Source organism: Citrus clementina, unplaced genomic scaffold (assembly GCF_000493195.1).
Source record: "Citrus clementina cultivar Clemenules unplaced genomic scaffold, Citrus_clementina_v1.0 scaffold_5, whole genome shotgun sequence".
Classification (NCBI taxonomy): Eukaryota; Viridiplantae; Streptophyta; class Magnoliopsida; order Sapindales; family Rutaceae; genus Citrus; species Citrus x clementina.
In genome coordinates, this window is record NW_006262201.1 from 33,366,033 (window position 1) to 33,390,944 (window position 24,912).

At 35.6% G+C, this 24,912-nt stretch overlaps 4 protein-coding genes and 1 non-coding gene across 5 annotated transcripts; 3 read left to right on the top strand and 2 right to left on the bottom strand.

The window, feature by feature from the left end:
• Window positions 1-30: 30 nt before the first annotated feature.
• On the top strand, window positions 31-134 carry LOC112098613. Its single transcript, XR_002905723.1, has one exon. It is a non-coding gene; the product is annotated as a small nucleolar RNA R71 (small nucleolar RNA).
• A 2,416-nt stretch (window positions 135-2,550) lies between these two features.
• On the bottom strand, window positions 2,551-3,213 carry LOC112098184. The gene has a single exon (XM_024183824.1). It carries the CDS (start codon window positions 3,211-3,213, stop codon window positions 2,551-2,553), a length of 663 nt encoding a protein of 220 aa, XP_024039592.1.
• An 8,093-nt stretch (window positions 3,214-11,306) lies between these two features.
• Window positions 11,307-14,395, top strand: LOC18043153 (26S proteasome regulatory subunit 6A homolog). The gene is made up of 10 exons (XM_006433358.2): window positions 11,307-11,590; window positions 11,720-11,836; window positions 12,083-12,190; window positions 12,387-12,578; window positions 12,680-12,871; window positions 13,106-13,224; window positions 13,347-13,434; window positions 13,694-13,813; window positions 13,913-14,053; window positions 14,142-14,395. Exons 1-10 carry the CDS (start codon window positions 11,474-11,476, stop codon window positions 14,217-14,219), a joined length of 1,272 nt encoding a protein of 423 aa, XP_006433421.1. The 5' UTR covers window positions 11,307-11,473; the 3' UTR covers window positions 14,220-14,395.
• Window positions 14,396-14,846: 451 nt separating this feature from the next.
• Window positions 14,847-16,419, bottom strand: LOC18043154 (translationally-controlled tumor protein homolog). Its single transcript, XM_006433359.2, has 5 exons — window positions 16,263-16,419; window positions 15,886-15,959; window positions 15,582-15,710; window positions 15,314-15,471; window positions 14,847-15,202 (listed from the first exon to the last, which is right to left on the bottom strand). Exons 1-5 carry the CDS (start codon window positions 16,288-16,290, stop codon window positions 15,085-15,087), a joined length of 507 nt encoding a protein of 168 aa, XP_006433422.1. The 5' UTR covers window positions 16,291-16,419; the 3' UTR covers window positions 14,847-15,084.
• A 2,651-nt stretch (window positions 16,420-19,070) lies between these two features.
• On the top strand, window positions 19,071-24,618 carry LOC18041972 (E3 ubiquitin-protein ligase RFI2). Its single transcript, XM_006433360.2, has 7 exons — window positions 19,071-19,227; window positions 19,454-19,668; window positions 20,640-20,809; window positions 21,599-21,657; window positions 23,046-23,071; window positions 23,213-23,600; window positions 23,861-24,618. Exons 2-7 carry the CDS (start codon window positions 19,485-19,487, stop codon window positions 24,324-24,326), a joined length of 1,293 nt encoding a protein of 430 aa, XP_006433423.1. The 5' UTR covers window positions 19,071-19,227; window positions 19,454-19,484; the 3' UTR covers window positions 24,327-24,618.
• Window positions 24,619-24,912: the final 294 nt, after the last annotated feature.

Here is a 24,912-nt window from a genome sequence, read left to right on the forward strand (position 1 = left end):
AAAAAGTATTGGCATTGGTGCCATTTTTCGTACCCATGATGTGGACACTTCAAGAGTAGCCCATTGAATCGCTCCCACGTTTCGAAAAATTGCTCGTCATCTCTTTGTGTAAACTCTGAAATTTCCCTGCGAATAGCATTGGTTTTATGCACTGGGAAATATTTATTCAAAAATTTAGTTACCATTTGTTCCCATGATGAAATGCTATTAGCAGGCAACGTATTTAACCATGAACGAGCTCTATCCTTTAAAGAAAATGGGAATAGTCTAAGTTTTACATCATCATCTGAAAAATTCTCATATTTAAATGTTTGACAAATAGCATGAAAATCATTCAAATGATTATATGGGTCCTCATTTTCTAGGCCATAAAATGTGGGGAGACAATTTAGCACACTAGGTTTTAGTTCAAAGCTCCTAGCAGCTACATTTGGGTATCTAATACATGATGTGCTCAAATTAGCTAAGGGACTAAAATAGTCCTTAAATGACCTCTCATGTGGTTGCAAATCCATTTTATTTTTAACGTGTTTGTGTGTGCGAAGTGTTTTTTCTAATTCAAGGTCTATAGGTTCAAGATTAGGTAATAATGACCTACGACCATGCATGCAAAATAAAATAAAAATAAAAATAAAGATGCAAACAAAACAAAAAATAAAGATGGGAACAAAACAAATAAAAATAAAGAAGAGGGAGAAATTACGATACTAACCTTATTGCGCTATTACAACCTTTCTATAAAAATACACAAAAACAAATACGTGAAATAAATTAACTAAAAATTAAATTAATAAAATAAACAAAAATTACAAAGAAAAAATAAATTGAAAATTAAATTACAGAATTTTAAAGAAGAGAAAAAGAAAAGAAATACTAACCTCTAAATGCGGATTCACTTTTTTTTTTTAAATAAAAAATACAAGAAAACAATTTAAAATAAATTATTCACAAAAATTAATTCTATGACTTAAAATTACTTACCTCCCCGGCAACGGCGCCAAAAACTTGTTGTGCAAATTTTAATGTACTCGCAAGCGCACGAATCTATTGTAGTATAGACTAATGGTGACGAGTGTCGATCCCACGAGGAGGTAGATTTTAATTATGTGTAGAATTAATTTTGTAAATGGGTAGTTGGATTTATGGTGGAAGTGATTTGAATTATCCTAAAATTGGAATTGAAATTGCGATAATAAATTCTAAAATTGGAATTGTAATTGCGGGAATAAGTTGAAGCGAAATCTATTGAAATGACGTACTTGGGTATCTGGATCCGTATCAACATGCATCATGGGCTAAATAATCCGTATTAATGCCAATTAAATCATGAGGGGGGAATCCACACCTCATGAACCACGCTCTAATCAATATGGTGCTAAGGGCTTATCGTGCCAAATAATAATAACCTTATACTAGAGAGCCGGTGTAACCAAGGCGGTATCTAGACAAGATCAGTATTATTTGTCGACGATAAGTCAAATCATCCACAAAAAACTAGAGGGGAAAAGAAAATAAATTTACCAAATAAAGCCCATGACACATGTTGAGACTTCACCTTCAACCCAAGCTTGAAAGGAAATTAGCTACTCATAATTGAACTAAGGGCAAAATGGGAATTTATTAAAATACGTAGAAAATACAAGATGGAGAAGGAATTACAGAAAATGGAACCCAAAAATGGATTCAGAGATATCAAATTAAGGGGGGGAGGCCCCCTTTTTATAGATACATGGAGTAAATCATGGCCATCGGATTAAAAACAGTTTGGACGCTCAGGATTGCGCCACGTCATCAGTCAACAGTCCACGGTTTGACCACGCAGATGAACAGTAACACGGTTTGACCCGGATGAACAGTAACGCGGTTTGGTTGAAAATAATCCTGTGTGATGCATGCACCGTACGCGAGATTTTTCGTCCACTGATATGCTGCCACGTCACCGTCAACAGTACATAAGAATTTTAGTCCAACAGGATCGTGACACCTCATCAGTCAATGCCACATCATCGGTCAATGCCACGTCATCGATCCGTCTATGTGAACAGTATCGTGAACAGTAACGTAGACAGTACCGTATACGTGAATAGTACCGTACATGTGAATAGTGCCATTTTTCCTTTTATGCTCCTCCTAAGGTTTTCGACCGTCCTGAGTTCAAAAGTGATGTCCGTTTTGCCGTCTGATCTCTCCTTTATTGTGAAATGACTATAATGCCCCTAAAATACATAAAATACTTAATTAAAATAACACACACGTAATTACATCACAAGAAGGTTAAATACATAAAAGTAAGGGTTGTTAGTAAGACTTGAAATGTAAAATGACGGTTTTCTCCTTTATAAATATGCATTTTCTAACACTCAACACTACCCTCACATCAAGACTTTTTTTTTTTTTTTGAGAAGAAAGTAAAGCTTTCTAATTGATAAAATTTGAGAGTAACATCATGATTTGGACTGGAAACTCTTCCAGCCATATAACAGAATTCTCAAAATCCAGAGCCACTTTTGCTATAGCATGAGCTATGGCATTACACTTCCTTGGAACATACTATAATGAGGATGCATTCGAGATCTGCAGCTGTTGTTTTATTTCTTCTACTGTCCAAGAAACTTCAGTCAAGCTACTTTTCCTGCTCCAGACCAGCTCCACCACTTCTGTTGAATCCGATTCAATAATCATGGGCAAATATTCTACTTGTTGGGCAACTTGAATGCCAAAAAGGACTGCTTCAGCCTCCATGCTCGCCCTTGTTCCCTGAAAGCACACCTTCTTAACAGCTGCAGCAATGATTTTTCCATTGGAATTCCTAACCACTGCCCCCAACCCTGCCTTCAGACCTGCCATTTGAATCGCAGCATCCACATTGACTTTATACTTCCCCTCTGGAGGAGGTGTCCAAATTTGTTGGTTGTTTTGATAATGAATTGATCTAGCTGGACCATTTTGGGTTTTGATTCTCTTATATGACTCCACAATAGCTGATGCTCTAGCTGCTGTCAGTTTTGGCTCTTCCTGCTTTCCTTCAATTACAAAGCGGTTCCTCGCATACCAAATGGCCCAACATATTGCAAGAATCTGCTCAATCTCTTTCTTCATTCTTCTCGATGCTAGTTCTTGAAGCATACTCAGTATGTCATGCTGAGACAACAACTTCATATCTTCGTTAAAATCTGTCAACTTCCATACTTTCCGAGCAGCCTTACACTCCATTAACACATGAGTGACATTCTCACTTTTACAATGACATCTTTGACAGGCTGGACTCCCCACCACATTTTTCCTCCATAGATTATTGGCTGTTGGTAATAGATTCTGAGCAGCTCTCTACATGAAAATTTTTATTTTTTCCGGAATCTCATTTGACCAAATTACCTTCCATTGAGTTTTAGAGCTATCAGAGCACTCCGGATTCTCTGGGAATTTCATTCTAACTGCCACCTGGTATCCACTTCTTACTGAGTAACAACCATACTTATCAAAGTGCCAAATCATCAGGTCTTCCTGGGGAGTTCTTGGCAGAGGGGTTCTTAGAATCCTTTGTGCCACCTCATTGCACAACCTTCTCCTCCATCCACTGATTTTTGTCATCAATAAAATCAACAACAACAGCATTTTCTGCTAAATTTTGGTGAGGAACGTAGCTGGAACATTCGAGTTTTTGCATCCACTTCCTGCTGGACACTGAGACTCGGTTTCCATTACATATTCTCCATCTTAATCCTTTGTGCAACACTTGTCTCCCCCATAATATACTTCTCCAAACAAAGGAGGGATTTGACCCCAATTTTGCCTCCATAAAGTCAGTATGCTTGAAGTACTTGGCTTTTAAAATTTTTGACATTAAAGCCTCAGGATTATGTAGGATCCTCCACCCCTGTTTGGTGACAAGGGCTTGATTAAAGCTTGAAAAGTCCCTAAAACCCAGACCACCCCTAATCTTGGCCTGACACAATTTCTCCCACCTTGCCCAATGAATCCTTCTATGAGTTTCGGATGATCCCCACCAGAATCTTGCTACAGCCTTTTGTATATCATCACACAGCCCTTGAGGAATTTTAAATACGCTCATCGCATAGGCAGGCACAGCTTGTGCCACAGCTTTGATGAGTATTGCTTTTCCCCCACTTGAGAAACACTTGTTTTGCCAACTTAATAGCTTGCTTAGCACTCTCAGTTTTATGTCGTTGAAGAAGCTAGTCTTTTTCCTCCCTATCATCGATGGAAGTCCCAGATACTTTTCATGTTTTGAAACGACATTCAAACCGAAAATACTTCTGATTTCCTCCCTTTGACCTGAACTTGTGCTGCTGCTAAAGAACATAGAGGACTTCTCGAAATTAAACACTTGTCCTGAGGCTGCTGCATAGTTGTCAAAGATCTTTCTTAAATTTCTACAATCGTTAATTGATGCCTTTGTAAAGACCAGACTATCGTCGGCAAAGAGGAGGTGTGTGACTGATAGATCTCTGCTGAATTTCAGACCATTTATGAGCTTTTGATTTTCTGCATTCACCATTAAGTTTGAAAACACCTCTACACACATAATAAAGAGATAAGGGGAGAGGGGGCAGCCTTGTCTCAATCCTCTTTGAGGATGGATTAGGCCTTTTGCCACTCCATTGATTAACACTGAAAAACATGCTGTAGTGATACAATTCATGATCAACTTCACCCATTTTTCTGAAAATCCAAGTTTTTGCATTGTGCATTTTACAAATTCCCACTCAACCCTATCGTAGGCTTTACTAATATCAAGTTTAAGAGCTGCCAGCCCATTTATTTTACTCTTGCTTTGTCTAATCTTATTAAGACACTCGTATCCTATAATAAGATTATCAGTAATGAGCCTATTGGGTACAAAAGTGCTTTGGGTCGGGGAGATGATAACATGCAGAATCTTCTTAAGCCTATTAGCTAGCGTTTTAGCAATAATTCTATATATAACATTACACAAGCTAATAGGTCTGAAATCAGTCACTTTTCTAGGCTTTTGCACTTTGGGGATCAAAGCTAAGTATGTATGATTCAGGGGTGCAATGTTACCTCCCTCATTTAAAACATGTAGGCATGTGGTGATAACATCTTGCTGCACAGAACCCCAATGTTTCTGGAAGAAAGCTGCTGGAAGCCCGTCTGGTCCTGGCGCTTTTGTGGGGCACATTTGAGCTAAGGCATCTGCTACATCTTCTTTTGTAAATGGCTGGTCCATGAAGCTCCCCATCTCCCTTGTAACCTTGGCTGGCAGGTTTGATAAAGCTGTGCTTATCTGGCCTGATGAAGGGTTTGTTGTAGTGAAGATATTAGTGAAATACTCACATACCATCCGCTCTACATCGTCAACTTCTTCAAGCCATTTGCCATTCTCATCTTCCAGCCCACTTATCCGGTTCTTTTTCCTTATCGCAGAGGCTTTCGAATGAAAAAATTTTGTGTTCTTATCCCCCTCCCTCAATCAATCCGCCCTCGATCTTTGTTTCCAATAAACTTCCTTGTCAAGAAGGATATTATCAATCTGATTTTCTACTTTTGTAATCTCCTCTCCATTGACAGCATGATTGTACCCTATTTTAATGTCCTTCAGCTTGTTTTGCAACTGCTCCAGCTTCTTTTCTCGCCCACTAAATTCTTCATTGCTCCAATTCTTTAATTCAGCCAACGACATCTTTGATTTTTTCTTGAAGATTTCAATTGGATTGCTACCATTCTCATAACTCACCTCCCTCCATTCCTGCCTCACTATCTCTCTGCACTTCTCATACGAGCTCCACATCTCTTCGTAATGGACTCGTGGGAAATTTCTTTTCATAAAATGTTTTCCCTTCCTCTTTTCTACCACCTCCATCAAGATTGGACTATGATCTGAGCTCCAAGAAATTAAATTCCACCCAGCCTTTTCTTGGAAGCTGTTTCCCCAATTGCTGTCGCACAAAAATCTGTCGAGCTTTTCTTCTATAATGTGAGGGCCAAATCGTCTATTGGACCAAGTAAACGGGTACCCAATACTTCCTAAATCCTTTAAATCACAATCCCTAATAACTTTTCTAAACTCATTCACCATATTAACCCTCTTATCTCTTCCTCCTAATTTCTCATTTAAGTTCAACATCTCATTGAAATCTCCGAAGCAAAGCCACGGCAGCGAAGATAAAGTAGCTAACCTTCTTAATAGCTCCCAAGTATGTCTCTTCTGATCTGATTCTGGATGGCCATACACTCCCGTACACCTCCAATAATTGCCATTTTCGTTACAAACCACTGCATCCACATGATGTTTACTAAAAGACTTTATCTCTACTGTTGTCCCTGGATTCCACAACATTGCCAACCCACCTCCTAATCCTTCACGGCTAACTGAAAAACAATTCTGAAATTTCATCTTACTCGCTTTCTCTTGCATTTGCTTCGACGTCATCTTTGTTTCGCAAAGAAATAAAATTTGAGGCCTATGCTCCTGCAAGATTTGCTGGGCTTCTCGGAACGTTCGGTCTTGCCCCAGCCCCCGAACGTTCCAGCTTATTAGCTTCATGGCTGTCGGCGGGGCTGTCTTCCAGCCTCCGCCGATATCTTAGGAGCAGCATTCTGAACCCCCTTTGCAGCATCCCCGACTTCATTTTCGAAAACTAGCTGAGTAGCTGTTGTAGTAACTTCCTCATGCTGTGATGAATGTTCAGCGCCCTGCCAGCTATTTATTTTACATTTTTTTGCTTCCGGGTTCTCCCACTCCATAGCACTGCTGGGCCTTTTTAAGTTTATGATTGCTTCATTTATCCTTGCTTTATCTTCCATTTTTCGGGCTTGTGACTTCCATTTCTTTTTCCTGGGCTTCATTTTGTCCAAGCAATTCCCATTGTCTATATTCTCAGCTTCAGTTTCCACATGGGCCGAGCCCACCATTACCTTTTGTTTGCCTCCCCCTTTTTTCCCATCCCCCAAGTCATCAACTTCTTCCCTCTCAAAAGTTCCCGCGTTTGCCATTCCAGGAAACTTTGCTTTTTCTAATTTAAGGCTTGCCTCTCTCTGCTCTTTCCCTTTTCCCCTCATTTCTGCTTGCCCATTCGTATCCCGAGGTACTGTATCCCCAGCATCTAGGCTGCATTTTCCAAGGGTCTTTCGGCCTGTTTCAGTCCCTTTCATTAATTGCGTCCCAACCACCCTCTGAACCATACCCATTTCATCAGTCGGGTAATCCTTACCCGGATCCTGATGGTCTGGGCACCACCTGTTACCCGATTCCCCCCTCCTGTGTTGCTCCTCCTCTACCGTGTGTCTGCTTGTTTCCGTTGTTGTCTGGGTTGAGACCTTTGGATTGAAATTATTACGCTCAAAATCCCATCTATCTCTTCCCCTATTCTGTCTTAATCTCTCAGTTGTGGTAGTTGCTTTAAGCCATAGACCATAAGCCAATTCATCTTTGGATTGAGATTTGTAGTGAGCACATTCTCTGTACTGATGCCCTATCCTCCCACAACAGAAACAAAAATCAGGTAATCTTTCGTACATCACACGCATGGGGATATCCTCTTCCTCTTCCCCTTCTTGTTCCAGCTCAATTATCTTTTTTAGCGGTTTTGCAACATCCACTGAAATTCTTAATCTTAAAAACTGCCCAATGCATTCCCCTGTTGCATCCGTTTCTACCTCTTTTACTTTCCCATTACCCCTAATTCGGTGGCCATTTCTTTAGTCATGCACATAATGGGAACATCATGGATTTGTACCCAGAATGATACATGACTAAAGTCTTGCTTTTTGATATCCCCTATTCCTGCTGGTTCGGTAAGCACAATAAGGGCTCTATCGAAATGCCACGGTCCCCCCACCATGATACTTCTTTTATCTGCCTCTGAGCCAAACCTGAACATAAACGTGTTATCCCCTAAACTTTCTATCTTGACCTCCCTTGAGGTTTTCCACACCCTCTGCATTGCCGTTTTTAAGCCCTCAGTGTTGACCCCCCTTGTGTGGAGCACTTTTCCGACCAAACAGCCCGCAGCTATCTTTTCTCCCTTAGCCTTCATTTTTGTCTTGAAAGAAACTCTCCCTCCCTCCTCTTCACTTAATCTTATTGCTCTGCATCTCCGTATAAGCTCTTCTGGATCCATCCGTTGGAGGTTGTTTTGAACAATAATAGCTGAATTAATTTGGTGTCTCAGCCTCTTAGAGAGCACCCCCACCAAGCCCTTAGCCAAACTAAATCTGCATCTACCGCTACAGACCCTCAATAAAGCAGTGAAAATAACCACCCACCCCGGAGTGACTTAATGAGTCATGACGGCTCGACTGTACTCTCTCATCCTTTTGAGGTCTCCAAGAGAAAACTTCATGAGGAGAGGACTCAGTTCAACCTTAATGATCTCTTTAGCTAAAGCCCATTGATCCCTCACATCAAGACTTAAAAGTCCATGTTCACCTCATTTAACCATCTATGGTCATCTTATATTGGCAGATCCAACTCATGGAGCCATTAGTGCAGCTAATTGCCAATGCTAAGCCACCGTCGGTTTATAATTTTTGTTATGTTAAAAAAAATTTTAATCTAGAGAATTTTTTTTTTTTGTAATTAACAAAAAATTATTTTTCAAAAATCTTACTCTAGCTACAACCTGAGTTAGCCTCCCTTAGCTTCACCACACACCACTATTTATTATTAAATACATTTGAAAATTTTTAAACTTTAAATTTATTTAATTATTAAATAAATTAGTAATACATAATTAGTTTAAAATATATTTATATATATAATTTTATTTTTTTATGTTTAAAATTATTTTTATTTTTATTTTTTTACTATGTAATCACTACTATCCGGAATTAAAGCCCAAGATAGAATTAGGATATTATTCTAAATTTTAATTCCAAATCTAAGAAGCACTATATATGTGTGGGTAAAATTAGGAATAAAATCCAATGTCTTTAAATTGAAATGAATTAGTAAAAATCTTGAAGATGAATTAAAAGGTATCTCCAGATCAATTCATAAAATTTTTACTATTTTTTTTTTCAATCAACAAATCTGTATACTGCACTAATTGTAATTATTGAAATAGAATGAAGGCTAGAAATAAAACACAGTTTAAGTTTTATGCGTTCCCGCCTCCTAATTGCAAGTGCATTGTTCCGGGACTTCCGGCAGAGGTTTACAATGGTTGGATTTTGGAGAGTTGGATGAGATGGGGCAAAGTTGTCAATTCATACATTGTAAAAATAACGGAAGCTAAATTCCACCACTGTAATAGAGGAATCGCAATTCCTCAATCAACCGGAAGATGAATTTCATTTGAAAGTAAAATTCGGTTTAGTAATGGTAACCAAAAAAGTGAAATGACAACGGAGCTTGAATTCGTTTTTCACCCATCCTCTCGATCCAACTAGACACTACCGTAATAGTTGACATAATATTAACTTCCCAAAGATACATTTAGTTGTGATTGCTTGACAACAAAATTCGCCTACTCAAGTTGAGTCACTTAGTTATATTAGTTTCCTCCTATGTCTTAAACGTAAATTAAATAAACGAAACAAAGCAAATTTAAGAAAACAAAAAAAGAAAAAAGAAATGACATGCGAGGAGATAATGATTATGAATTTCTGAGATAATAGTTTTTCATTGACTGTTTATTATTAACAAAAAAATTTATATTAGTGTGAGAATCTTCAAAACTCTATAAGGGAATCCAGAAAAGAAATGCATTTTTTTTTCACGTGAATTATGCATTTTATAGAAACAAAAATGGTATTCTTCTGTTGCATTTTACACAACTATAGAGAAACAAAAAGAGAGTGATACAAATGACAAGATTGAGTTGCAAAACTAGCACGTCATTAATGACTAATATTGTTTACGAGAATTTCATAATTTACATGGATGCATTGCAATTAGGAACGTGTGACATCAATTGCATACGGGTCCATTTGGGATTGGTTTTGGGAGGCTTAAAAGTAATTTTAAAAATTTAAAAGTTAATTTTAGTGTTTGATAAAAAAAAATTAAAATCACCTTTGTCAAAATCAGTCCCTCTTACAACTGATTTTGAAAAGTATGGAAAGAATATCTTTTAAATTCTGATTTTGAGAATCAATTTTATCTTTTTAATACAATTTCATAAACATCCTTAAAATTATTACCTAAACTCAAAAGTATTCTTATTCAAATTGGAAACAAAATCAATATTTGAATAAATTTTTATTGCAACTCATCAGTATAAATTTATTAATATCAATTTATTGGTCAAATTATTATTAAATTTGTTTCACTATATTATAAATTTAATTATCAATTGTTTAAAGATAAAAAAAATTAAAAAATTGATATATCACAAATTTTATTTCTAGTAAAAATTATTATAATACACAATTAAAAATATTATAAGTACGTATTTTTATATGTATAAGTAAATTTTATTTTACATTATGTACATTTTAGTCATTTTTTTCAGTAATTTAACAGTAAAATTTACCAAACATCCATAAATGCTTTCAAAATTCACAATACTTCTAAAAACAAAATTTACCAAACACTTAACTAATTCTTTTTATAACTGATTATTTTTATTGCACAACTAATATCAATTATTTTAGAAGTTACAGCATTCCCAACCTAGCCCTATGTTCCACATGATATTATAAATTCTTTATGATTATTTGTAAGGATAGATCGATAAAAATATGGGTAGCCACATGCACGCGATACTTTGTTTTGTTTTTTTTTTTCCAAATTAATTCTTTCCCGAACATATAGTAATCCCCTAAAATAGTATCAGCAAAAATCAATAATTTTAACTTATTTAGAACTTTTTGAATTTTTATTTATTATGTAAATACAATATTTTGTCAAATATTTAAATTACAGGATTTAATTTTTCTAATTTGAGCATTTTTTTATTAGTTATTTGTACTTTTTATATTAAAATTTGATAGCATATCTGTTTAAATTTTTAATAACAACAACAACAATAATAATAGTAATAGTAATTTTCTAATGTATTGAAACACATTAAAACAAAGTAAAGATATTAATAACTGACAAAAAATATAAATTTTAAAAATATATTGAAATTTGTATTTTTTTATATTTTAGTGGTATCGTAACCTTTTATATATATATATATATATATATATATAAATACAAGAAGATTCTAAAAAAATTATAAAATTATAAAATTTAAGAATTTTAAAACTCAAAATATTTAAACATCTACGTGTTTTTTTAGACTTTCCCTCACTTTAATATGAGCTCTCTTTTTTATCAATAAAATTTCGTGTTTTTTGATTTCACTAGCCGTCGTAATTTTCCTTTGGAGTCAGATTACAAAGCCCAAGCCCAGGCCAATTTATAATTTCTTGCACTTCATATAAGCGGCATTCAACCTCTCCGTTTCTTCGGTAACAAGTTGGAGTTTTTAACTTTTGAGCCACACTCTTGTCTCTCTTTTATTTTCTCGGTGCAAATTTTGTGTGAAAAAATAATCATATGGCGACGGCGATGGTGGAAGATCCCAACTTGGAAGACGATCAACTGTCTTCCATGACGGCCGATGATATTGTTCGGGCGTCGCGGCTACTCGACAACGAGATTCGTGTCCTAAAGGTAACAGATCTTCACATTTTTTTTTTAAAACACCAACACTTAATTTTGAAGAGTTTTATTCGTTTGCTAGTTTTGCACTAGGTACCTGAAATTTGTTGATTTTGTGATATTGTTTTGGGTGGGGTTTAGGAAGAATTACAAAGAACAAATCTTGAGTTAGATTCGTTCAAGGAGAAGATTAAGGAGAATCAAGAGAAGATTAAACTCAATAAGCAGCTTCCTTACTTGGTGGGCAACATCGTTGAGGTAATTTTTAGTTAAAAAATTCCAGCATTTTCCCAATTTTGGCAATGATTTAATTATTATCTACGGTCGTATGAGTAAAGCTAAAAGCCTTTTATTTGAGCTTATTAATTTTGCGAAAGGGTTATTTATTTATTTATTTATTAAAATTATCAATGCAGTTACTGAAGAATGTTTTGTGTGTGGTTTTAAGCTGATTTATTTGAGTATAAGTGCAAGCTTCAGTATTAATCTTTTTCATGTGTTTAGATTTTGGAGATGAACCCGGAGGATGAGGCTGAGGAAGATGGTGCTAACATTGATCTTGACTCGCAAAGGAAGGGTAAATGTGTAGTGTTGAAGACTTCTACTCGTCAGGTGAGCTGCGCATTCTTAAATGTGTTTCTGTGTGCGTGTTCGTGTATGTATCAGTAGAGCATGTCCATGTTAATTAGCTGATTTGTGATTATTGCTATTTCTTTAAACTGTCTCTGTTTTGTTGTTTGGATATGAACTTCCTGTTGAAGCCTTAATTTTGACACCAATGTGCAACTGTATCGACTTTGGATTGCAGACCATCTTTCTTCCAGTAGTCGGGCTTGTTGATCCTGATAAGTTGAAACCCGGTGATCTGGTTGGAGTTAATAAGGATAGTTACTTGATCCTGGACACACTGCCTTCTGAGTATGATTCTCGGGTGAAGGCAATGGAAGTTGATGAGAAACCTACTGAAGATTATAATGACATTGGAGGGTTGGAGAAGCAGGTCAGTTTCTCGTTCATGCTTTATAATAAGACTTGGTGGTGGTTGTTTATGCAAAAAAAAATCTGATGTCTTATACTTTTATCTGGTTTTTATTGTGACAGATACAAGAACTTGTTGAGGCTATTGTGCTGCCAATGACACACAAAGAGCGTTTCCAGAAGTTGGGGGTTCGTCCACCTAAGGGAGTGCTTCTATATGGACCTCCCGGTACTGGGAAGACGTTGATGGCTCGTGCTTGTGCAGCACAAACAAATGCTACATTTTTGAAGCTCGCAGGCCCACAGCTTGTCCAGGTATGATTTTCATATCTCAAACTGTTTCTTTTTGGTAAATATATTGAGTACATTCTGCATGGCAATGTGTAATTTATAAGTGTTTGCGTCTACTCTTTTAGATTGCCATTATTGGCTTACAATATGTCATTTCATGCATTGATTTTGACAGCTGGTGCTCTATCAATGTAATAATTGTAGTATGATGTTTGCTATATTTTTCTTCTTACTGATCAAATTATCACGATTGTGTAGATGTTTATTGGAGACGGAGCCAAACTGGTTCGTGATGCCTTTCAGCTTGCAAAAGAGAAGTCCCCCTGTATCATCTTTATTGATGAAATTGATGCAATTGGCACAAAGCGTTTTGACAGGTAAACCATACCAAGTTATCATATAATGAAAACCAATGTTGTTGTTGTTGGTTTGTTGGGGTTATTGTCGAGGTTTATTCTTAAATAGCATTACTGATATTTTATCAATTCACTGATTGCAGCGAAGTGAGTGGAGATAGGGAGGTGCAGCGAACTATGTTAGAGTTGCTCAACCAGCTTGATGGATTTAGTAGTGATGATCGGATTAAGGTTTGTTAATGCTTGTGCAAGCTGCTAGATCTTCTTATTTACTCTTTTTGGGTCGTCCAACATGACTGAAAGTCCTTCAGAATTCTTGAATTCTATGTTTACAGTTTTGTGTTCTGTTCGTCATTTGAGTTGGATGGACATTTTGCTTCTGCAGAATACTGTCTCTGACATTTTGGTGTTTTATGACTAGCTCAACTCTACCGCGGCCCTTGGAATAAGACTTGATATCGCTAACAATATTGATTCTTGTTTATTTCAGGTGATAGCAGCAACAAATCGTGCTGATATTCTGGACCCTGCTCTTATGCGTTCTGGTCGATTGGATCGCAAAATTGAGTTCCCTCATCCCACTGAAGAAGCAAGAGCTCGTATTTTGCAGGTATGTCTCTCAGAAATGCTTTCTTCGATGACTTTGCGCGTGTTTTTTTCTTGCTTTTACTTAAAAATCTTATAATCTTCTCCATTATCAATCTTGTAGATCCATTCAAGGAAGATGAATGTTCACCCAGATGTCAATTTTGAAGAACTTGCTCGGTCCACTGATGATTTCAATGGGGCACAACTAAAAGCGGTCTGTGTTGAAGCAGGAATGCTAGCTCTTCGCCGTGATGCTACAGAGGTACTCTCTCTCCAACAATAGGCTAATGTGGCTTTGAGCTTCTTGAAAGCAAATCTAATTTGAGTATTTCGATCGTTGTCTTATATAGGTCAACCATGAGGATTTCAATGAAGGTATCATTCAGGTCCAGGCTAAGAAGAAGGCTAGCCTGAATTATTATGCCTAGACATTGATACCCGAGAGGAAGCTCCTCTTGGGAGTTAGGTTAATATCATGTGTTTTTTCAATTCATTGATGTAATACTTTGTTTTAATATAAACTTTGCCCTAAGTTTCGAAATTTAGAAGAAAACATGATAATTGTGACAAATGCATTAGCTGAAAGATCAAGTTCTATTTTCAAGTGAAATTTGTGCTTTTGTGATGCCTGGGGATTTGTCTGCCTGCCAAGCTATTTTCGCTTTCGTGATTGTAATTTGCATCAACAGAAATTACCAACTTTTCAAATTCTTACATCTACAGGAGTGTGAGTTTAATTAGTGAAACAAACATTAAAAATTGCCGTCGAGCACTGTAGAGTGGTTGCCGAGAAAATTTAGGTCCAATGAAGGGCAATCATCAATTTAATTTTACCAAAACATGCTGATTATTTAAGAAACCCTGTTATGGGAATAAACAATAAAGCTTTTTACATAATTTTTTTCATTCGGCACGTTGGTTGAACTTAATAGAGTAAAAATTTTTAGAATAGACGAATGATGAATGAAGCACCAAAGAGGGGCACACTGTATCCTTCCTACTACTTCCTAACGTTTTTCATAAAAAACACAGTATCATATTATCTGTATTCTTTTATTACTCAAGCTGAATTAAGTATACATCTCCTCATCATCAGAAAGACAGAAAAGCATATTATTTAAAGATAAAAAAAGTATCAACTTTGAACGCAGAGATCCTCAGAACACACTATTTTTATAATGCCTACTAAGAAGATCATAAATAAATTATATATCCTCAACTAAAGTCCTAAAACTAAAGGTGTTTACGCAGCCATTGAAAGCCAATAATCACCCGTATTCCATAGACTTGATTTTAACACTTAACTTCCTTTAATCCATATGCAAAGTACAGAAACGTTGGATCGGTGGCACCCTCCTTGTAGTATGCTAACACCAAGCCTGCATCGTCCTGCATGCTCTCACCCACAAAGCTGCAGCAAACACACTCGAGTAATTAACGCACATAGCATTGTACTTATAAGAACACATTAAAGATTGAAATCCACCATGTGAATTCATGTATCAAGTAACAAAACACATACAATTGAAGGTCACTGAGCTTTGAAAGCAGGAACTTGGTAGCTCCCTCGATGTTCTTCTTAAACAACTCTTGCTTCTCTGCTTCCAATTTGGGTGTCAACAATTTGATGTACCGCTTCATGAAGGTAACAAATTGCTTTTTTTCAAAAGCAGGTTGTTCCTGCACTTGATCAATGAAAACAAATCAGCACAACAACTATATAAGAACCAAAAATCTGCTACAGTTATAAAATCATCAAATGCTGCTGTTGAGTAGTTCAATTCACCCACCTGAAGCCTGAAGGTATCCACAATATCGACAACCTTGACAGCTTGGTCATCGACACCTTCATCGTCATCTCCGCCTTCTGCAGAAGGGTTAGCCCCAATGTCTACGTTCACTGCCCCTTGAACAACCCACTGCCAAAATCCAACCAATGTGCAAAGATATAGACTAATTAAAAGAGCAACACTAAAAGAATCTGATAGCAGCCTAATAGTAAGAGCAAAAGCTAGATAAACCTTTTAACATTAAAGGGGCAATTCAATTGTTCATAATTGAAAGAAATACACACACACACACGCACACACTAACCTTGCCTTCAACTTCCCACAGCATTCCATTTTCAATTTCCTTGTACGGGAATGAGTCTGAGAGAAGCTCATCACCTGAAAATTAAACAAACCAAACAAAATTTAGCTTATAAATGAAAATTGTAGCAAGGACATAAAAAATCAAAACTTGAATTATAAGGAAAACAACATAAATAAATCATAAATTTTAAAAAATACCCTTTTCATATTTTTGTTTAACATAGCTATATTCAATGGAAAAATAAATAAATAAATAAATATATATATATATATATATATATTCTGCATGAAATCAAACAAATATACGAACAAGTAAACATATATTTGACAGAAAAATCAATGGAAATCATTCAGAATTTCGAAGAAAAAGAGGATTACCAGAGAGAAGATCCTGATAAACTATCATGTTTAACGTTTATGAAAATTTTTTTTTTTTGGTATCTGTTTAATTTGATTCAGAAAACTGAAATAAGAGAGCAAATTAAAAGAGCCTGAGCGTTTTCAGCGGAGCCTGAGGCGCCGAGTATTTATAGTAAAAATCTAAAAAGAGTTGCACCAGAGAGCGGCCAAACTCTGTTGTGTTCAAACTTACAAATTTACCTCTCGTTCTTACCGAAATTGCAGTTTGACTCTCTCTATTGACCACAATTTTAACTGACCCTATAATTAAGGAAAAACAAATTACCTTTTTTTTTCAAATAAAATATTTTATTTCGTATTTAAATAAAAAGTGAGAAACTCCAAATTTGTCACGTGATGATTTATCTGGACGTGAAAAAAGTCAAACTGTTCTTAGATTTTTTTTTTTATCACTCCTGTCAGAAAATCTATGTCGACAGGAAAGGGGTACTATGCAGTACACACAGATAGTCTTACCTACCAGTGACAGCTAGTTCCAATGGCCCACGCCAAAGCTGATGATAACATGATGTACGCCTATCAGATTCATGATGGGATAATCAGAACCGTACACATGTTGACAACAAGATAAAGAAGGAAGATAAATTATCTTTACACGAACTCTTTTTTGTCATATACATACAACCAACCAATCAAAACAAAATTGATATATTTTATGCACCTCTTTTTTTTTTTTTTAATTTATATTCTTAACCACTTTATCACTATTTTACTTTTGACCTTTTGAAATTTTTAAAAATAATAAAATTTATAATTAGATAAGAAATATGATTGTAGATAATTATCAATTTTATAATTTTTTAGAGTTCCAAGACTTTTAATACATTTTATGGTCAAATAATTATTTTATTTAGATTTTTTTATCAAATTCTAATAGATTTTTTTTAATGGTAAAATAATGGTTTATGTAGAGATAATTTTTAAAAAAAAAAAATAAATACAACTTCAAAAGAATTAATATTAAAAATTAGGAGCATGGTTAAAAATAATAATGACATATGTTTTTTTTTAATTTTTAATTTTAAAAAATAATAGAGTTTTTTTTATATAATTTTAATGCTGGGAATTTTTTTTCCCTAAAGAAAAAAATATAGCAATAATATTTTTAATTATATCAAGCACCACTGGTGCCAATTTGGGTGCAGGCAGGTACGCGCAATAGAGAAAGGTAAAAGCAGAGAGAAATATACATATGGGCCAAGTTGGCAAGAATATCCATTGCACCCAGACATACTCTTTGATCTTGACATGATTAGCTTAGTGGGTTTTTTTAGGATAAAGCTGAGATATGTTACTAAAACTTTTTATCGTGAGACCCTCAATCTTTGACTACAAAATATTGCTTCTTCTCAATGACCCATGTGACTGCCACATGCAAATTGAGTATTAGGCAATTGGCATGCACTCTCTTCATCAACTTGTAAATAAAGAAATGGTGTTCATGAGCAATTTCAATGTTGTTTTTTTTTTTTTCAGTTCATGTGTGATTTTAAATCGTAATAGTCTATTTCATACTCAAATTTAGTGTGTGCGTTGATTCTAATTATTAATTGTAAGCTATAAATATTTATAAATTTAGCTTTGAAGTATAATTCAAGTATTTAGAAATTATGATTATATAATAATCATGGATATATTAAAAATACAACCCGCACAAGCTTTAAGAATTGAATCAATTGATGCCAATGGACATTTAGAAGCCTTGCAAGTTAAGTTTAGTAAATACACACAATACTGTAACTGTACATCCACATGAAAAACAGAACAAAAATTAAAAAGCACTCATTTTCCTTTTTCTAAAATCACCCCCTCCAATTTTTTTGGGAATCTCATTTATATGATTTTTCAGAGTTCATATATGGTGTGTTCGGAATTAAGGTTTGGCAACTGTAGTTTAAAAGTTATTGTACTAAAATGTTTAGTAAATACGAGCTATTGTAACTTAAAAATTATATTGATATGATTTTTTACTTGTATAATAAAAAATCAATTATATCATTAATAATTTTATTAAAATTATTATTAAAAATATTTATTTATTTTATATTATTAATTTTTATTTCATAATTATAATTTTTATTTTATAAAAATTACAATATCTCAATTTCAAATAAGACCATAAGCAATCAAAATCGAGATTATCGCATTAATTAACTAAAATGTTATTTTTACATTTTACATTTTAACACACAAAACGTCCAATTTGCAAAATTTACCATCAAACTGACACATGATATTTTTCTTCGCCATTTCCATTTCAATTGTACAATGACACTGAAAAGAATCTGAGAAAGAAAAGGAAAAGCGATATTGAGCACTGTACGGATTGATATTGACCCTGTCCAAATCATCGATTCCTTCCTTTCAATAAATAAAGCAGGCCACTGATCACATTGCTTTGCTGCATCATACATATAATGTCAAAGAAGATGTGCACTGCAAACTCTTTTTACAAAAATAAAAAAATTTGTTGGGTAACTTCCTCATTAAAAAGTTAAATCTATAATTGGATAATAAACATAACAATGACCATCCATTTTTTATATTGTATATTTCAATAAATGCGACAAATAATTTATTTATTAATGTACTATTTGTTATGATATCAGTTATTCACTTTTCCACTTTTTTTTTAAAAAAAATATTATCAGTAACATTTTTTCATTTATTATTTATTTTTGTGAAACAAAAACGAAATAAAAAATTAGATAAATTAAAAAAAATAATAGTTAGGTCAGATGAGTACCCAGAAAATAAAAACAAAGGGCGTTCGGGCAACAGCAGGCCAACAACCAATGTCAAACAAAAATCAACCAACACGAGAACCACCCAAACTCAATCTGAGCCGTCCATCTTTCCTCCTTTGGACAGCGGACAGCGGACAGCGGTTAATAACAGCAATCCAACAGCTGCAAATCTAACGGTACGAAACCAGTTTACGACAAAAAAGATAAGCGAAGCGGAAAACAAAACAAAACAAAACAGAAAAAAAAATTAATTGAAAGAAAATAATTTCATTTCATCTCCTCATCTCTTTCTATCTGCTTAAACCGGAAAAAAAAAAGAAAAAAACGAGAATTCAATTCTGAAGTTTTATTAACTTATCAAGCTGATTCCGTCTTCGTGTTACTTATTCTCGCCTGAATTAGGGTTTGAGATTTGGGGACTTTTCGCTTAATTATGGGATTAGGGAGTAATGATGACGATGACTTGGTGGTTGACGACGGCGATGGCGACGTTGGTGATTGTGACAGCCGTGGAAAAAGCTTTGGCACCGTTTCTTGCTCGATTTGCCTCGAATTGGTCACCGACAATGGGGATCGATCGTGGGCCAAGCTTCAATGCGGTCACCAATTTCATTTGGGTAAGTCAAAATTTGAACTTTTTTTTTTAAATTATTATGTTGAGTTTTTATTTGTTTTACAGTTGAATTGATGAGATCTAGGCTTAATTGTGATGATCATGTTTATGCTTTCATTACATGAGCATTCTTAAATTTATGTTTTTCCACAAATTTATCTTCTGGTCTTACATTTTGTTAGCAAAATAACAACGACAGCAGAAAATGTTTGAATTATTGTTATGAGGATGTTGTTTTAAGGAGGATATTTATGGATCACAGTTGATTTATTCCCATCGTCTGATGCAGTGGATGATTTTTTTAAGACCAAGTTTCTGTCATCATCATTGAGATTAGATTTTAGAGATCAGTAATAGTTGATAATTGAAACCGAGGCATATTCATGTCTGGGAATTTCCAAAATGGCGTCGTTGTTGTGTATTTTCCCACAAATAAACTCGTGACTTAACGTGGATCAATGAACTGTAGCTTTGGGGACATTAACAACTTATTTGAGTGTAAGAAGTAAGTTTTAATTGATTCTGTGCTATATTGGTGGTGGTGGTGGTGGTGGTGTGACGAGTGAGAGATTCACTCGATACTTGTTTTGAATTAGGTTGTAAGTTTGTGATGATACTAAATATGCCTGGTTAATAGAATCAGGTATCTTGTAACATTATACACTGAGATACTTTGTGGTGAAACTAATTTAAAGTTTTAGGACATCTTATTTAAAATTTAAAGAACTGCTGATCCATAACCTTACATCTTTTGTTCAGACTATAAAAAACAGAGTTTGCAACTGGTTTGAACTCCTGACTTTTTGCATTATGGTTGCACTTGGCACATTAACACCCACCGGATCATAATGCAGCAATATTAATTTATTCCGAGATATATTTTTATTCTCAATACACTCACAAGTTTATTCACTTTGTACCATTGTGTATATCCTTTCTTAGTTTATAATTTAATTTTGTTATGATTGTCTTCAGATTGCATTGGTTCAGCATTCAATTCAAAGGGTGCCATGCAATGCCCTAATTGTCGGAAAATTGAGAAAGGCCAATGGCTTTACTCTAATGGTTGTCGCTCATTTCCGGAATTTAGCATGGATGACTGGACCCATGATGAGGATCTTTATGATCTAAGCTACTCTGAAATGGTGAGACGAAATTTTTATTAGATCACTTTTGCTCAAACATTCCTTTGATTATCTGTATTCTCTCTTGTCTTTATTTTAATTTACCTTCATATATGCTACCTTATCATCGCCACATAGGCCATTCATTTCCTTTTCACGGATGTTCATAACGACGTCTTTTGATAAGATTATGCTGACAATGCGGTTATTTCTTTTCTACTTTACTTTCTAATTTACACTAGATTATCACATTGTACAGCTCATTAAAAGAAGAAAAAGGTCTATTCAAAATATTGCGCATGAACCCTTTATTCATTCAAATTGTTGAGGTATCATAGTGCATTCTGCTAAAAAGCAGATTCTCTCTGGATTCAAAGATTTTTCATCACGATTTACTATTTGAAAATTTTGTTACAACAAACTTAAGGTCTCTGAAGCACTATTGCTTCTTTAAATACCAAACAAAAAGTTTCAGTGTCCATGTTTCTGGTTACTGAAGCGATAGCCTTGAACAAAGAAGCCTGAGCGACCAACACTTTTTCTGTTTTCCAGGCCAATTGGGAGAGTGTCTACCATTCTACATGAATGTTGCTGTTGTTCATGAGGTTCTCTACAACTTTTGATTTATGCATCCAAGTCATTAGTATTTGCTTGCATTTTGGTTTTATTTTTGTTTACATGCATGACAAGAATAAATCAACTTCATGGTTAGTCACTTTTGACCATATTATGTGCTTAGGTTTACACGCACAAGATAATACTTTGATTGAACTTTACATGTTCTTATTTCTTTGTTGTTTCCATTTGCAGTCTTTTGGAGTTCACTGGTGTCCATTCGGTAGCTTAACACGACTTCCTTCATCTTTTGAGTAAGCATTAAATTTTGTGCTGTTTGCTTTTCCATGAAGAGGTTGCATACCTGCATATTTGTTCATTTCTTCGGAATTCTTTGCATGGATATTTCCTATTGAAAATGACTGAAATCCATAGAGAAGAGATTTCCTCTTTGCAAAAGACAGAAGTAAGAATCGGGAAAACTGAGTCTCCTTTAAATCAAAATGTAAAAAATGGTGGCATGGGTTGTTTTAAGGATTATCTATCTTGAGTTCAGGAGAGTTCTTACTTGTCTTAATTTCTTTGGCCCTCCAAAAGCTGCAATCATGGACATCTCTAAGGATGCTAACATTTGTTGTTGTTACCCTGCTTGACCCTGGCTAAAATTTCCCCTTTAACCACTATTAGATTTGCATTACATTCCCTCTGAGATGCTATGCAAAAGATGCTTTGAAAGAGTTCACAAGGAACTGGATGTGCTGCAATAGACTTTTGTTGTTCTTAATAGTCATCTTAATACATTTCATGTGCTAGCCTGATCAGAAAATCTTGTAGTCATCCTCTTTCTTAATAATTTACTTGGATTCTCTTGATTGGGGTATTTGGTGGTACATGACTTGTTGGCACCTCAGTTTAATGCATGCAATCGGCGGAATCCATGTCAGTTAAAATTTTTGTCAGCAAAGCTTGTAACCTCTGTATTTGGCTTAATATATAGGGGGGAAAATATTAAAAATTTCTAAAAGGTTTGTTGGGACCTGAAAGTAACTGAAGTCAAAATTTAATTATGAGGATGGTGGATACTGATCTGGTACATGAGCCAATTAACACAAGTCACGGACTAACCGATTCTGACCATCAAATTGGTCGCAAGATGTGAAATGCTGGATATCCCATGTCTCTTTAAGTTCATGGTGATCTTTACTTTGTAAATAAGTTCATGATGATCTTACATGACTAATGATGCATTTGGTCCATCCTGTTTCACATTACTTGAAAGCATTAACTGACTGTAGTAAGTGCAGTAGACCTTGGAATTTAATGTTGCCCTAACTATGCCATATCAGTCACCTTTCAAGATGAAATGAGTTCAATCCTATTTCTACTTTTTGCGAGTTTTATGAGATTCTACTTGTTGCTCGAGAATATTCTATTAACAATATAAACATTTACGCTCTGTTTTGTTTAGAAATTTTCATAACATCTCAAATTCTGCTACTAACGGTGATGTAATTAGGTTTTTTCTTTTTCCCCCCTCCGTTGGGAAACTGCTATTTTTCACGGGTGTGATGTTTCTCTTTTTTTTTTTTTTCCACCTTGTTGTTGCAGTTTTGTTTCCTTGGACTGCTGTTTTGACTCTTTTGATCCTCTATTTTTCTTTCAACTTTTTCTAACATGTTTTGTCATTCTATTATCGTGGCAGGGAAGGGGAATTATCATCAAATGCATGTAAGATGTTCCTCTCTCTCTCTCTCTCTCTCTCTCTCTCTCTCTCTCTCTTTTTGTGGCATAAATAGAGATATCTGTAGAGGATTTGAGTTGGAAGGCGAAATGCATAATGTATTGATTGAAGTAATTTTTGAAATGCAGATCATGATCTATTGGGACAACATGCCATCTTTGCTGAACACACAGCCGTATCATCTGCTACGCATCCATGTCCTTATATTGCTTACTTCGGACCCATTCATCCCTCATCCTCGAACACCAGTGGAAGTGTTTCAGATAATTCCAATTTTAACAATCCCTGGAATGGTCCATCAATACACAGTGAGATGCCAACTTCGTATACTTTCCCGGCCATGGATCTCCATTATCACGGTTGGGATCAGCATTCCTCTTCCTTCTCTACATCCAGTAATCGAATTGCAAGCGGTGATCAAACTTCAATTCCACATGTCACTCAAAGGTCATCAAGGACCAGTTCCGATGTACCAAGATCAGGGTCTATTATGCATCCATTCCTTATTGGTCACGGGTATATATCTCTATGTATTTCTTGTTGGTTCCTGGATTGTTTCTTAACTTTGTCATCTCCTTTCATTGCTAACTGAGTTACTTAAAAATTTAGTGCATCTACTTCACCACAGTAAGAGGGTTAAATTTCCTGTTCCATCCCTTTTCCCTTCAAATATGCAAGCTAGAACACCTCCCCCTCCCTTTTTACCCTCAGTTGAATTTCTGTTAATTTTTTGGGGCATTACTGATCATAACATAGTCTTGTTTCCACTTTTCAAGTGCTAGAGCTGGAAGTTCAGTTGCTTCGTCCATGATACCGCCATACCTGGGCAGTAATACTCGGGCACGTGATAGAGTCCAGGCTCTTCAGGCATATTATCAACAGCAGCAGCCAGGGAATTCACCAGCCATGCGTGCACCGCTTATCCCTAGTGCCCGAAGACCTGGCAGTCATAGAGTTATAAGTCAGGTAGGGCCAGTGGCCTCGTCATCAGATCAAAATGGTGGCTTCTATTTCTTCCCACCAGGAACATCTGGTCGCAACTTTCAAGAAGCCGAAAATCTGCCGTCGAGTCGCTTCCATGCATGGGAAAGAGATCACTTGCCTCCATTCTCACACAGCCAGGTGGACAGAGATTCAAGTTCAAGCTGGGGTGCTTTCCACCTGCACCAAGTTGCAAGTGGCTCAGATCCAGGCCTACGTCCCAGCAGCTTGCGCCGAAGGCATGGGTCTGAGAGGACATGACATTGTCACAAAATCAGTCATGGGCTACTTTCTTGTCCTCTTTTGGTGATGAAAAACTACCACCACTATTGACTGAAAACCCAGAATTATGTATGCTTGAGAAACGATATATAATGCTTGGAGTCCCTTGTCAATCGTGACAAGACTCAAAATACTGAGAGTGGCCTTGAAAAACGATCTTTCTATGCAGCCGTGTGTGGCGATGTGATGGACTTTTTCGTCTCCTCTAGTTTATTTGCCTTTTGAGGATACAACTATAAAATAAGATCATTTGTTGCATGGCATTACCATATTCTGTACGTGCATTCAGCCTTCTCTTTCTGACGAAGTAGCTGTTCGAGATAGAAGCTGATTAAGATCCTGCGACTTTTAAACAATAGCTACTTTGAAAAAAATTCAATTTTCAAATCCTTCGAATCCCAATAATTAACGTCTATCAAATAAACTAATATCAATCCGGACTCTATGGTTAGCCAGGGGTTTGTATATAAGACCCTCAAGGATCAATTTATGGGGAAATCATGATATTTTTGGCACGAGGAATACCAATAAATAAGGCAAGGGAGTTCGGTGGAATACCAATAAA

What these genes read in the sequence shown, in the direction of transcription:
- LOC112098184 (XM_024183824.1), bottom strand. Translation starts at nt 3,213, where the DNA reads ATGGAGTGTAAGGCTGCTCGGAAAGTATGGAAGTTGACAGATTTTAAC.
- LOC18043153 (XM_006433358.2), top strand. Translation starts at nt 11,474, where the DNA reads ATGGCGACGGCGATGGTGGAAGATCCCAACTTGGAAGACGATCAACTG. An exon ending in GGCACAAAGCGTTTTGACAG is followed by an intron (nt 13,225 to 13,346) that starts GTAAACCATACC and finishes CACTGATTGCAG; the next exon opens with CGAAGTGAGTGGAGATAGGG. An exon ending in CAAGAGCTCGTATTTTGCAG is followed by an intron (nt 13,814 to 13,912) that starts GTATGTCTCTCA and finishes TCAATCTTGTAG; the next exon opens with ATCCATTCAAGGAAGATGAA.
- LOC18043154 (XM_006433359.2), bottom strand. Translation starts at nt 16,290, where the DNA reads ATGATAGTTTATCAGGATCTTCTCTCTG. An exon ending in TGTGGGAAGTTGAAGGCAAG is followed by an intron (nt 15,711 to 15,885) that starts GTTAGTGTGTGC and finishes GGATTTTGGCAG; the next exon opens with TGGGTTGTTCAAGGGGCAGT. An exon ending in AAGCTCAGTGACCTTCAATT is followed by an intron (nt 15,203 to 15,313) that starts GTATGTGTTTTG and finishes TGTTTGCTGCAG; the next exon opens with CTTTGTGGGTGAGAGCATGC.
- LOC18041972 (XM_006433360.2), top strand. Translation starts at nt 19,485, where the DNA reads ATGGGATTAGGGAGTAATGATGACGATGACTTGGTGGTTGACGACGGC. An exon ending in CGGTCACCAATTTCATTTGG is followed by an intron (nt 19,669 to 20,639) that starts GTAAGTCAAAAT and finishes GATTGTCTTCAG; the next exon opens with ATTGCATTGGTTCAGCATTC. An exon ending in GGAATTATCATCAAATGCAT is followed by an intron (nt 23,072 to 23,212) that starts GTAAGATGTTCC and finishes TTTGAAATGCAG; the next exon opens with ATCATGATCTATTGGGACAA.